The 12,967-nt window shown below is 38.9% G+C and overlaps 1 protein-coding gene across 2 annotated transcripts; it reads right to left on the reverse strand.

Moving 5' to 3' along the window:
• Positions 1-919: 919 nt before the first annotated feature.
• On the reverse strand, positions 920-8,183 carry LOC118556225 (RPE-retinal G protein-coupled receptor-like). 2 transcript variants are annotated; one of them, XM_036126604.1, is made up of 7 exons: positions 7,967-8,180; positions 7,522-7,678; positions 5,287-5,408; positions 4,733-4,886; positions 4,274-4,391; positions 1,898-2,011; positions 920-1,574 (listed from the first exon to the last, which is right to left on the reverse strand). In XM_036126604.1, exons 1-7 carry the CDS (start codon positions 8,043-8,045, stop codon positions 1,431-1,433), a joined length of 888 nt encoding a protein of 295 aa, XP_035982497.1. In that variant the 5' UTR covers positions 8,046-8,180; the 3' UTR covers positions 920-1,430. The 2 variants fall into 2 exon arrangements, with proteins under 2 accessions (XP_035982497.1, XP_035982498.1); XM_036126605.1 differs by lacking the exons at positions 920-1,574; positions 1,898-2,011 and adding an exon at positions 3,502-3,884 and having other exon boundaries at positions 7,967-8,183.
• Positions 8,184-12,967: the final 4,784 nt, after the last annotated feature.

Here is a 12,967-nt window from a genome sequence, read left to right on the forward strand (position 1 = left end):
GTATGTGCAACACAAGGCAGAAATAGGATTCACTTTTATGATATGCATGATAAAAATGTGTCTCTTTTATTTAAGGTTAATTACTTTTCCGACAGTGTATTTGCTTTACTGTACATTCCTTATAACAAATCTAAAAGAACTGAATAACTGGTTTTTAAAACCTACAGTATGAATTTTGATTATGTAATAACCAGTGAATAACAGTGTGTTTTTAATGTTGCTCTTGGACAACATTCAAACTAGGATTTGTGTGCAAAATAAAAAGTGAAAAATGTTACTATACCATTTAACGATGCTTAAAATACAAATGGCAAACCGTAGTTATTAATTGTGTGATATGCTGGACAACATTAAAGCACCAAAGAAGAGGCCTATTGTGTATGATTACACTGGTTAAGCTAAGGAAATAAACTCCTTCAATTAAGTTTTATTACCTGACTGGCTCCTGTCCTTACAACAAATATGCAAAGCTCAGGAGCCTTTCTTGTTAAACCAATGCTGTTTCATAATCTAACCTTTCCTGGATGTGCGTCTGCATTGAAGAATGGATTTTTTGTTTAGAGAATTATAACAGTTTCACCCTGAATACAGAGATCAGTAAAAGAGCAGGAGGTAATATCTGGTCCAATACACACTTTTGTGGCCAGTACAATCTTTTAGATTTCAACAACACATGCAATTATAAGTAAAGAATGCCAGCTTGGATCCCCTTTGGCCTGCTGACGTCAAGGTAAAACTTATTTAGCTAAAATTAGAAATTAGATTATTTGTGGGGATTTCCTCTTCATTCAACTAGAGACAACTTTATAATATATATATATATATATATATATATATATATATATATATATATATATATATATATATATATATATATATATATATATATATACAACGTCTTTTTTGCTTTTTCTTCTAATAAACCATTGTGTTGAAAAGATTGCTTGTCTATATTATTTGTGTTTATCAAAACAACCTGAAAAACATAGGTTGTTTTGCATGAAGCGGTTTGTGCCTACCTAGGATGCTTTGTATAACTGTACTTTTCTTTTTCTTTTTAAACAACTACGTTTTGAACATTTGGATGTAATCTGCATCAAAAATAAATACGATCAGCTAAAAATTAAAGCCATTCATTACTTAAATTAAGAAATTAAATTAAACTGAGAAAACACAAATAACTTGTTACAAAAGGAATGGAAAACACATCAAGTGTTTTACTATATTCCATAAGTGACCGCAATGGAATTGAACATGATGACAGTGTTTTTTGTAATATTTGCAGCACTGCAGACACACACTGGGAGAGGTGATGGGGGAACAAATCCAGGGCATATGTAAAGCAGACAAGAGGCAACGGTTCGCACTGCTTACAACACATTGTACAGCACAGACTCTCACAGACAGAAACATCTACAACAGTATGCTGTTTATTTGGACTTATTATCAGTTTGAGGCACATCAATCTTTTCCCCTGTTAGAAGCTGCCAGATGCCTCCTCTGTAGTTCTCATTTCCCAAAGCGTACAGAAGAGGATTAAAGGTGGGCGAGGTCTTAGCCAGGATAGGAGCGATCTGTGTGGGGGTGAAGGCAACATGAATATCAGGACTTAAAAGACGTCACATGTTGATTTGTTGTACATACGTGCAAAAACTCTAATTGCAAATAGACGTTTCAGACAAATCAATACTAATACAGAATTATTTTTTATTCAACCAGATTCCAAAGGTCAGACCCTAACCTGTACGATTCAATCAAATTCCAAATTGAACCCATTGGGGTTATGTTCTTTTAAATTAAAATTCTACATGATGAGTACAACCTATTTCCAAAGCAAAAGAGCTGATATACAGTATTTATGCTCTACTACACTGCTCGCTGTACTACATGTCCTTACCATCCGTAGCTTTGGTGAAACTAGGGTTGCATTTTCCACAGCTGCATAGAAAGCCAGGATACCATAAGGCCCCCAGCAGAACAGCAGGGTCTTCAGAGGAGTGTTGGGATTAAACTGCAAGTCAGCATTAACACAAGCATAAAAATTAAGAACTTAAAGCTCCAGTTCAAGAATGATTTGTTTTTGATAAGGAGGTTGGGGGTGGGGCGTGTAGACAAAAAATGCCATTCATCATGAGATTTTCCTGCTAGCAAGGCCGATCACATGCCCAGAAGAATGTCTGAGAGAACAAGAGTATGCGTTAAGATCATTATAACAAAGCTAGAAAAAGCCAATGAGTGTTGTAATACAAAGCTCAAAGTAGATGTTATTCTCAGTTACACCCCTTGCTTGTACAGAAACATTACTAAACTTGTTTGACTTAAAGGTGGTATGACATTTTTCCAAAAGTCTTAAAACTGTTACAGTCCTTGCTTTGTTTTCAAATAATTTCTTTGTTTTTTTGTGTGTTCTATAGGTCTTGTAATATTTAGTTCAATTCTCTGTATTGATCACTGTTAGTAAGGTGTTGCCATATTAGTTTGTTCATTTTGGAATAGTTTCTTTGTATAGCCTCATGTTCTGCTCTTTGTGCGATTGGATTAATTTCTGCTAGATCTCTGGTAATCTCATCCCTTTGGCTTGCTCTTAGTGTCTGGTCTCTCATTTGGTGTTAATAAGTATTCCTTCCCTGATTTTCTACATCTCCCCTGATTAGCTCTGGCTCCTTTGTGCCTCCTTACACCATTGGCTCAGTATTTAAGCTCCTGGTTTCTCATTGTTCATTGCTGGATTATTCTGTTCTTTTTGTTGCCTGTCCTTCATGACCTGCTATTTCCTCTGTGAGTTCTCTTTGTTTTATATTATTAAAGAACTCCTTTTTTTTCCACAGTCAGTCTCTGCACTTGGGTCCTTTACGAACCTCAACATGACAAAAACGTAAGACTTTAATGAAGTTAAGTGATTTTAAACAAAATGTGGCTGCACTCTCTTCTGCATAGATGAATTAGTGACGTGTAAAGACTCTTTAAACCCTGTGAAATGTGTTGAAAGCTATGCAGAATGGTGTGGTGACATTGTTTGATGTTATAGTGCTTTGGTTGAAGCACTCATTTTTGGTCCTAGCCCATTGTAATAACAGTGTATCCAGCCAGTTCAGATGACTGTAAGTAATGGGCTTACGCAACATAACGTGGGGCAACCGGATTCAACCAATGCAGATCTCTTCTATTCAACCTACTATAGACAGAGATGTTTGTGTCAATGAAGCCCTGACCTCCCCCTAAGGCAATGTCACAATGTGCTCTAAATAGCATCCATGTGAGAAAAATGCTTGTCCTCAAGGATTAGTTTGATTTCCTTCAACGGGTGACATCAGAGCAGGCAGACACATGATCTTTAGTGACTATTGTGAAGATTTACTTTGTAGTTGTTGTTTTTAAATTGCTTGTAAGAGTCACTTTGTTGGATTTAAGTAATTACATGCTCTTTCGTCCCTGAAAGCCTCAACGTCTGTGCTGATGCCAAGTTGAAGGGATAGCTCTAGATTTCTTGTCATTTTTTATCTGCAGTAGATAACATTCTTCAAAAACATCCTAGTGATTTATAAAAAATGCTATTTGATAAACCTACACATAATTTTCAGATTTACATAGGGCAGCTATTTATACTGACGTTTTGAATAATTTACAGGGTAAATGGACATGAAACGTGTACTGAGAATGAAACGTGAAAAATTTCCTCAAAATGTAATTGGCTGACACACATTGGAAATTTTGCAAAACGCAAAATATTATAGTGGTTTAGGTAAAATTTGATTTTTATATTGCCTCACTTATTTTCAGGTAGTTACTCTGATCAGAAATGCTTTAAATGTTCTGTTCTGAGCACAGGTTTCACAAAGGGAGATTATTGAAAGCATACGTACCTCCGTTTCACGTGCAAATAACCGTGCAAATGTAAATAAAATTGATTGTTTTAAGCAGTCATAAAACAGCGTCAACATAAACCTCTTCAATGTTTTTGACACTGGAGTTGTTTATGATAGGAGAAATCTACCATGGCCTTAGTGTCTCTGAGACCAGCTGTTGGCATTATCCCCCAGGACCAGCTAATTTGCAGCTAACAACCCATCAGTTGTAGATATATAGATAACACATATTTTCAACAAATACCCTTTCAGCACAATCCAACTTCAAAAATTCTGAGCTACCTCTTTAAATCTAATATCTCTGTGTATGCTCCCACCCCTTCCCTTGCAGAGCACATTAAATCCTCACATAAAAGACTCCCTGTTCTAATAATGTAGGTGGATCATGTATTTATTACATTACTTACCCTGGGGTTTCCAGTCTTTTTGAATTTCTGTGCAATGGACTGGTAGGAAGTCAGGACAACAAACACCTGTATGCCCATGTTGAAAATGCTCATAGGGATCAAGTATGAAACATAATTCCTGTTAAAAGAGAAATGCATGTTAGGCTGTGAAATAGAACTTCTGTGCAAAAATACATTTCAATATCTGTCTGATGTATCAATATTATTACTAATATCCAGTTTATTAAACCATACCACACTTTTTTGTACTTCACCATATTTAATGAATATGGCAATACAATAAGTTTACCCGAGACAAAATTAATTACAGATGGACATTTTGCTATCTTTTCTCAGAATCCACATATTCACAATCTCTAACATATTATGAACTGACCCCTAGCTGTGAGGAACTGATGAAAAATACAATAAAGGCATATTTCTCTTCTGAGCATTAAGAAGTCTGTGCATGGACAGCACCTGTCTCCTTTGCTGTAATCCAGTGTGCAGCAAGTCCTGAGAGGCTCATAATCATACTCTCCCCAGCCGATGAGGGGCATGGCTGCCCAGAAGGCGGCGAACATCCAGACAAACACAGCCAAAGAGATGGCGCTGCTCCACTGCAGCTTCGTCCCTGGTGAGAGAAAGATTCAGCTTGTCTGTTTTAAAAGTACCTCTAACATGTGAGTGTGTAGTTTGAGATAGGAAAACATTTTATTTTTCTCTTCAAATCACTACTTTTTTGGAAACAGCGCTTATACCAGAGTAACCAACTGAAGCAGGTAAAATTATGTTGGTAATCCCCTCTTCTCCTTTTTTAGAGCTAAGAACATCACATTCAAGAACAACACAAGGTAATTTATCTGATTGTTGAAGCTCACAGTAATAGTTATCACAACAGAACCCTACTGTGATTTTTATCATGATGATCAAAGCAATCTGAGACAATTAAGGTCCTCTTTGAGGCAGTGCATCACAGGAGAAACAATGGGTGAGGCTTTGACACCGTTCATTACCTCTGGGTGTCAACTTACTCGTGCAGTATTGATGATATCTGTCCCAAGCAATAGCTGCTATAAAGTTAAGGCTGGCAAGCGCTGTCATGAATCCCTGAAAGCCATGAGTCTGGCAACCTTCTGAGCCGTAAGGCCAGTACCTGCAGGGAAGAGATGAGGGTATGAGGTTATTATAAGATCTTGAATATACATCAAGACGTGTTTATTTTCTTGATCTCACATTACTGAAGCTGATTTTGATTGAGACTGACTGTTGAAAGCCTTTTGAAAGCCTTCTTGTTTATTTGTTAGATTTCTTCCCTGAGTTCCTCCCTGTCTGCCTCTGCCATCATTCTCTATCAGCTGTTGCTCCATGCCTTCTCTCCTCACTCTCCCTGTATACAAGCTGCCTGGTCTTCTTCTCTCATAAAACATGACTGCTACACACATCTATATATGTATGTGGCCTCCAGATGAAACAACAAGCTAAGCAGATAGAAAACAACATAAGAACAATGAGTCACATAAGAACAAACAGTCTCACTTTCACATAAATGTTGCTACTATGCTTTGTGTCAAGTGCATTTATGACTAGATCATCTCTGCTTTTCATTCAGTGAAGTAACTGAATTGGGAACAGTGGGCAGTTATTGTACTCCAGTAAGTGTAATGATACTTCACAATTATATTACTCATGTGAAAGTAAAAAGAAGAGTATGTTGTGTTCAAAAAGTTACTCAGGTCATTGTAACTGAGTATATTAGTTAATACGACACTGTAGCATTTGGCATGTTAAACTGAACTTGACTACACCGCTTTATAGTTGGGATTGAATTGGAATGCAGGTCAATGAACTTCAGTCTCTTCTGCATTAGACTGACTGGGTAATATATTTCTGGATATGAATGAGTTTCAATAAGACTGGAACACCTGGTTCAGAAAGACTGAATCAGATTATTCTCCAAGATGTTTTGTTGCCCTTTACAAGGCCTACTGCTGAGAAGTGTCCCCAGAAGCTGATGCTGCCATAACCAGTATGTTTTGGTTATGCCCAGTGTTTTATTTTCACCAAACATAGCATGCAGCTAATTCCCAAAAGGAAATATTTTCTTCAGTGAATTGCAGGTGATATTTCCTATGAGTTTTTTTTTTTTTTTTTGGCAGTTGCCCATACAGCTTCAATTGCTGAAGAACCCATTCAGCAGTTGTAGTATTTAGAGTACTCCATCTCAGTCAATGAACATTTTATAACCTACAGGGTGGTTGTAGGTGTCTTGGTACCATTACTCACCAGCGCGCTCTTGCCTGGTCATTTTGTTTATGAGTACCAACAGTTGTATGGGACACTGCCTTAATTTCTTAATGATAGATTGAATTGAACTCTGGAGATCGCCAGCGTGTTGGACATCTTTCTGTTGTCATCTTCTGACTGATACATTTCAGTGATTATTTTATCTGAGTCGCTTGGAGTGTCCTTTTGACTTCATGTTGTCATAATAGCAGAGAATTAGGCTTCCTAGACACAGGAGTTGTTACATTACAATTACTTTAATCTCTTTGAGATTAAACCTCTCTTTTCTGGGTGGGGCCTAGAATCAGTAACCATTGCTTTAATAAACCTCCTGGTTGGATTATTGAAACTTTCTTTATAACAGGAATTAGCCGGTAAACTGTCACATTTTCAACTAATCCAAAATATTACAGATTGAATTTTTATACATACAAAGAAACACATCACTCAGTGTCACTGGACTGACTGTCTATTTGTTTCAGGATTAATTTTAAAGTTATTTTATTTGTTTTTAAGTATCTTAATGGCATAGCGCCAGCCTATTTGTCCAGCCTGTTGCACAGTTATGTCTCAGCTCGTTCCCTCAGGTCAGCAGACCAGATGCTGCTAGTGTTTCTTAAATCACAGAGGAAATTGAAAGGAGATCTGGCTTCTTCTGTTTTGGCCCAAAAGAATAAGACCTGGCTCAATAGATGACTTCTATTCTTTGAGGTTTAACCAAATGTGAGTTTGTCATTGATTATTTAGATTTAATTGTGCTATATCAGTATGGTTAGGATTGCCATTTTTATATTTGTCTTGTGTTTTACCTGTTGTAGAACTTTCAACCACATGATGTTTTTAAAAACGTTACAGAAATAAAAATCGCATTATTATTGTCTTCAATTAACTGACACTAGAGTTTAACACCCTGTTTCCACTTTACATTTAGCCCCAGGAGGCCCATCCCATGTAATTATAAAAGCCAAGCTTACATAACTCACCTCAAAAAGCTGGAGAAAGCTGCGACTGTGGCGTTCATGGAGATGCCGATATCAGCCATGGCTAAACTGAACACCAGGAAATTGCTGGGCGTCCTCAGCTCTCTCACTTTGACGAAAGCCACGATTGTCACCGCGTTCAGAAAGAAGCCCAGCAGACCTTCGGCAGAGCACAAACGACATGTTTACAATCTCGAGGATGAAAGCTAGTGCGCACATGCGTCGCTTATTACGACGCGTGCGAGCACAACGGCGACAGCTCGGAGTCGGTTTCATCCATTAGTTTGTTCGCACAGCGCCAGAGGAGGCGGCAACACATTGATAAAAGACAGAAAACAACACGCTGACACCATGGGATCAGTGTCCGAGAGGTGACGGCTCCTGTCGTGGGTTAATGTGGCGCACACCCCTCCAACCAGTTGGACGGATTGGCAGAAAAAACACTCACCCTCCACCAGCAGACAAGATCCCAACGAGAACACGTCGAGCTCGGAGAAGCCCTCCGGTAAAGGGTACGACGTGACCATCCTGGCTGCGATTGAACGCCGCTGACTTATTCCTCTCTCCGTTTAGTCCGCTTGTCCACGGTGTGCCTCGGTGTTGGCTGCACAGGGTCCGATTATAAAGGGGGCATTTCACGTGAAAAGCACGCAGTTTATTATGTAAAGCCCCCACCACCCTCACCCCACCCCACCCTCTCTCCCTCTCTCTGTCTGTCGCCCCAATCCTCGCAGGAATGTCTTAATGAACATAACCGCACAAACCGTGGCGCTTAATGCGCATTTGCCCCCGTCGCAACAATAAAGCGCTCAGTTAGTTGCACAACAAGCCTTTGTGCGTTCATGTCCCGACTTCTGGTGCAGCCGCCGCAGACCAGAACATGCGTCTGATGCCGGTCTGTCTCGCTTTACGCCCAACAGGTGTCTGTGAGAATGCGGCCGACGATCCAGCCAACATCTGCATACGTCTGAGCAATAAATTCCCGCCGTGATTTGGGGACACTCGCATTTAACCTCCCTTTGGCAATATGTTGCAGATCCTTTCTCTGCAAGAACAGCTGCAACACCTATCTATAGGCTTTGCACGTCTAAACAATAAGATTTTGGCCCAGTTTTCTTTGCAAAATAGCTCATGTTCTGTTGGATGAAAGATGTCTGTGAACACCAAATCTCCTGGACGTTTTATATTTCTATTTAGATCTGGACTTTGACTTGTACATCCCAAAGATGAATATGTCTTCATCTAAAATGTGTAGATCAGCTCTAGCTGTACATTTTCTGTTGTCCTGCTGGAAGGTGAACCTCTGAGTCTGAAGTCCTTTGCTGCCTGTGTGTTTTCTTCAGGACTGAGCTGTATTCAGTTCCATCCATCTTACCGACTCTGTCTGGCTTCCCAATTCTTGCCGTTGCCTCCTCTGTTTCATTGTAGAAATTGTGTGATGCGGTGCTTTCTCAGAAGAGCTGTATTTAACCTGAGGTGCACGCTACCATTAAGGTGATTTCTGAAGGCCGTTGATTGCACGACATTTAATTTCAGGGTATCACAGTAATGGGGGTTTTCAGATGTTTAAAGTAGACTTTTCATTTATGCTCTACTTTTACATAAAATCCACGTAAAATAGGCTGAATTGTATGACTGTAATGTGACAAAGTGTGAGGGTAGGGTAAAGGACTTGTAAAGGGTAGGAATACCTATATAAGTCACTATGTTTTGTTCATTTATAATTGTAAAATGTTTTATGTCAATACAGTAGTCAGGCTCATTTACTCATTCACTCTCTGACCCAAAGCAATTGCAGTGAACAAGCGACAGAGTGCAGTGGGGATGCTGTTTTGTGTCCTCCTTAATCCTTGATCCCACTTACACGGCCCTCTGTAACTGTCAGCCATCTTTTCGTGCAGCTTCAACTTTTGACGGACACACTGACCTTAGAGGATTAAGCCCGCTGTGTATTTGTTTACGATGATAGAGGATAAAACTAAATGATTTTTTGAACCCGCAGATGTTTTAACCGGAGCTTTACTCAGTCTGAAGTTCATGTGCTGTAACAATGGCAGACAGGAGGCATTGTAGCGGGGACCAAAACATAGTTTAAGAATAGCTGATTAAAAACAGCATTGATTGGATACAGTGTAGCCATTATGCCCAGAGTGCAATGGAGCAAATAGCTTACTATGTGTTAGCTGTTAAAAGCATGTGCAGATTTTCTTTCAAATGGGCCAAAGGAAAACAAACATGAGATTGTGCTGCTCCAAGGATTATATGAAAAATTGCTGGTAAGATATATGTGAAAATATGTTAGGTTTTTAGTCCCATGATCCTAACAAAGGTTATAACAAAAGATGATCACGACTCCTTTTCTCCTTTTTAAAGTACAGTTGCACAGACCCGTTAAAGAATGGCACTATTTCGCCCTCCAGCTAATAGAGCTGGTGCAAATGGACATAAAGTCATTGTTTTAGGAGCATATTTTCTATGACAAATTGATATGTGAAATGTAAGATACAACACAAATAATTTTTCACTTATCAACAGGCACTTGCAAAGATAGACCCCTAGTGGTGCGCAAGCACCTGCGTTTTCGCCCTGGGTGGAAAAAAATGCCCTTTCTGCTTGAGCCAAATCCTTTCTTGATTCATTAATATTTAAAAAATAGTTATGACCCTCTCTGTCATCAGTTCCCTCTAAAAGTGTTTTGATTTTTGGTGAAGAATTCTGCCTTTACCTCTCCTCCTCCACCTTCACTTATCCCTCAGGCAGCTCTGAGTGGCCAGGCCAAACTACATCCTCAGCATCAGACAGACAGGTAATGGCAGTGTTTTACCAGTCTCTTAACCCAATCCTTACACATTACATTGACGCTGACAACATTATGTGGCTACTGGCCAGTTTGGCTAAAAAAAGTTGGGGGGGGGGCATCTATGCATCACTATCACTGACAACATTTGCCTCTTCATACAGCGAGGCATGAGATATGACAGTGGTCTGTCATATCCCCCAGTCCAGCTGTGGGGATCTTCCACCTGACGTACAAAGAAGTGCTTTAAACCATATTTTTATACTTCTTGCCACAGATGGTTTTTAAACAGACGATGCAAGGACAGCTATAAAGTGCATGGGACCTTTACAGTTTGCGGAGTAAAATAGTGTGACAAATGCCCACAGATCAGAGATCTGGAGATGTCTCAAAATCAACATTGTCCCCCAGACGGACCTTTAGCTATTTTAATTGAAGACCCCTGCTCACTTATTTGGAAAAACCTGTCTATTGGATTTTACTGGAATAAAAATAAGTATGTTGTTTGCATAAATTACCCAAACTGGGTTTCTTATTTAAAATGTAAGGTAAGTTTTAAGTTGAGCCACGTGCACATGACAGTCTGGTGAGGTATATTGATTTTGGTAATGGTATATTATTTATGTAATGCTACCTGAACAGCCCTGCTCTCATCAGAAAGTCTCACCTCATTTTTAAATAGTTGGATCTTATATAGTATATTGGTTACTTGATTTTTATTTAATTTATTCAGAGCAAACATTTCATAAGCTCTAAGTTACAATTTTTAGTGATCATTTAATATATTGTTATTAAACAGTACACTATTGTTATATATATATATATATATATATATATATATATATATATCAAAAAGCATGCACAATATGGCCCTACTGTCAGTTTTTTTTCCATTTGGTTATTCAATTTGAGAAATTGAGTTCATCAAATTGAGTAGTTGCTGGCGAGAGGGAAGTATGGGCCTCTCTCCTAAGGCTGCAGCCCCTGCTACAGGACCCCAGATAAGCAGGAGAAGATAGATGGATGACTAAAATTCAGTAGATGTGTACTGATTGTGTTAACAAAACTATATATAATAATAATTATGTATAAATAAATATAATAAGTTAAAAACTTTTTTTTTATTTCTGAAAAAGTTTGCTGATGTGTGCCCGCATGTTTAGGGCCGTGCACCCACCCACAGAATATTGTTGTTTTAACCTTGGCTTTATTTTGTCCAGCAAATTCAGCAAAGTTGTTACACAGTTAAACATGTCCATGAGGCCATTATAGAAATATCCTGCTTAACTGGACAACAACACCATCATATTTTTGCTCTGTACCTGCAGTCAGTAGTATGAGTAGCAAGGGATTCTGGGTAATTATCAAAGCAATGGCTTCACTGCATTGAGGGATGTAGCTATGAATGTCTGTGGATGGATACTCTTATTTTCTCTTCCATTTTAGTGGCTTGATATAATTTTTGACATATTTTCAGCTAGTTTATTTTAAGCATTGATGATGAGGTTCATAGCTAGCTAAAAGTAACGGGTGCTGCTTCAGTCTTTTTTAACTGCAGGGACATGTCAAACTAAACACGTTTTATACTGTTGTATTTATTACCATATATTTAATAAAATGTGGCAATGTTGAAAAATGGCAGGTGTTATAACATTTATTTAACTCTTATAAAATGTAAAAGGGATTTTGGCTAATCCTCAGAGCAGTGGCTTCCTTGCATTAAGTGACCCATTTTGTGGAGGTTTTGTGGGGATGAGGGGGCTGGACATTTTTCATACTTCACGGGGCTGGGGGGGGGCAGGGGGGCGGTAACAGAAAATGTCTGACGACCACTCAACTGATGTGAGAATTTAAAGCAGTATAACAATTTGGCACTATATCTGCATTTTACTTACACTTAATACACTTAAGCTCCTTGTGCTCTCTTTGTTAGTATTTGTTTTCTGTGCATGTAAAACATGTTAAGCTTTTCTTGTATTCAGCTCGTTAATGGTGGCCTATCCTTGCCTGCACTGCATTTTTAGTTTAATAATGTTTATTTGCAGCTTCATCTCTTCGCTTCCATAAGCCTCTCAGCTAGAATGTGGGTCGTCGTACTTCAATTTAACTCAATTGGACTCTCAATGCAGGATTATTTATATTTCGTAGAAAAGAGGCCTCCCCCTTACAAGCTCAGAGACCAATGTTAGTTCATGTGCAGAGAACATTTTATTCTAAACTTTTCTCACAAACCTTAACTGAACAGCAAGTGTGTCAGGTGCACAGATCTGTGTGGTGTGTGATGCTTCTCTCTCTCTCTCTCTCTCTCTCTCTCTCTCTCTCTCTCTCTCTCTCTCTCTCTCTCTCTCTCTCTCTCTCTCTCTCTCTCTCTCTCTCTCTCTCTCTCTCTCTCTCTCTCTCTCTCTCTCTCTCTCTCTCTCCTGCAGGGTGTGACTGGCAGGCTGAAGCCACAGGTGTTCCTAATCTGCTGCAATGAAGGGAAACATAAAGGGAAGCAGGAGTCAAGGTAAAGGCATCAGAACATTTGCTAACCCAAAGCGGTAACCCAAACAGATCTATGATTCTGAGAACCTTGTCCTGAAGCCTTGCTGTTTCCTTTGACTTGTCCATGTTTTTTCCTTACAGAACCCTGTGGCTAGGTTGTTGGATCTT

Source organism: Fundulus heteroclitus, chromosome 22 (genome assembly GCF_011125445.2).
Source record: "Fundulus heteroclitus isolate FHET01 chromosome 22, MU-UCD_Fhet_4.1, whole genome shotgun sequence".
NCBI classification, from domain to species: Eukaryota; Metazoa; Chordata; class Actinopteri; order Cyprinodontiformes; family Fundulidae; genus Fundulus; species Fundulus heteroclitus.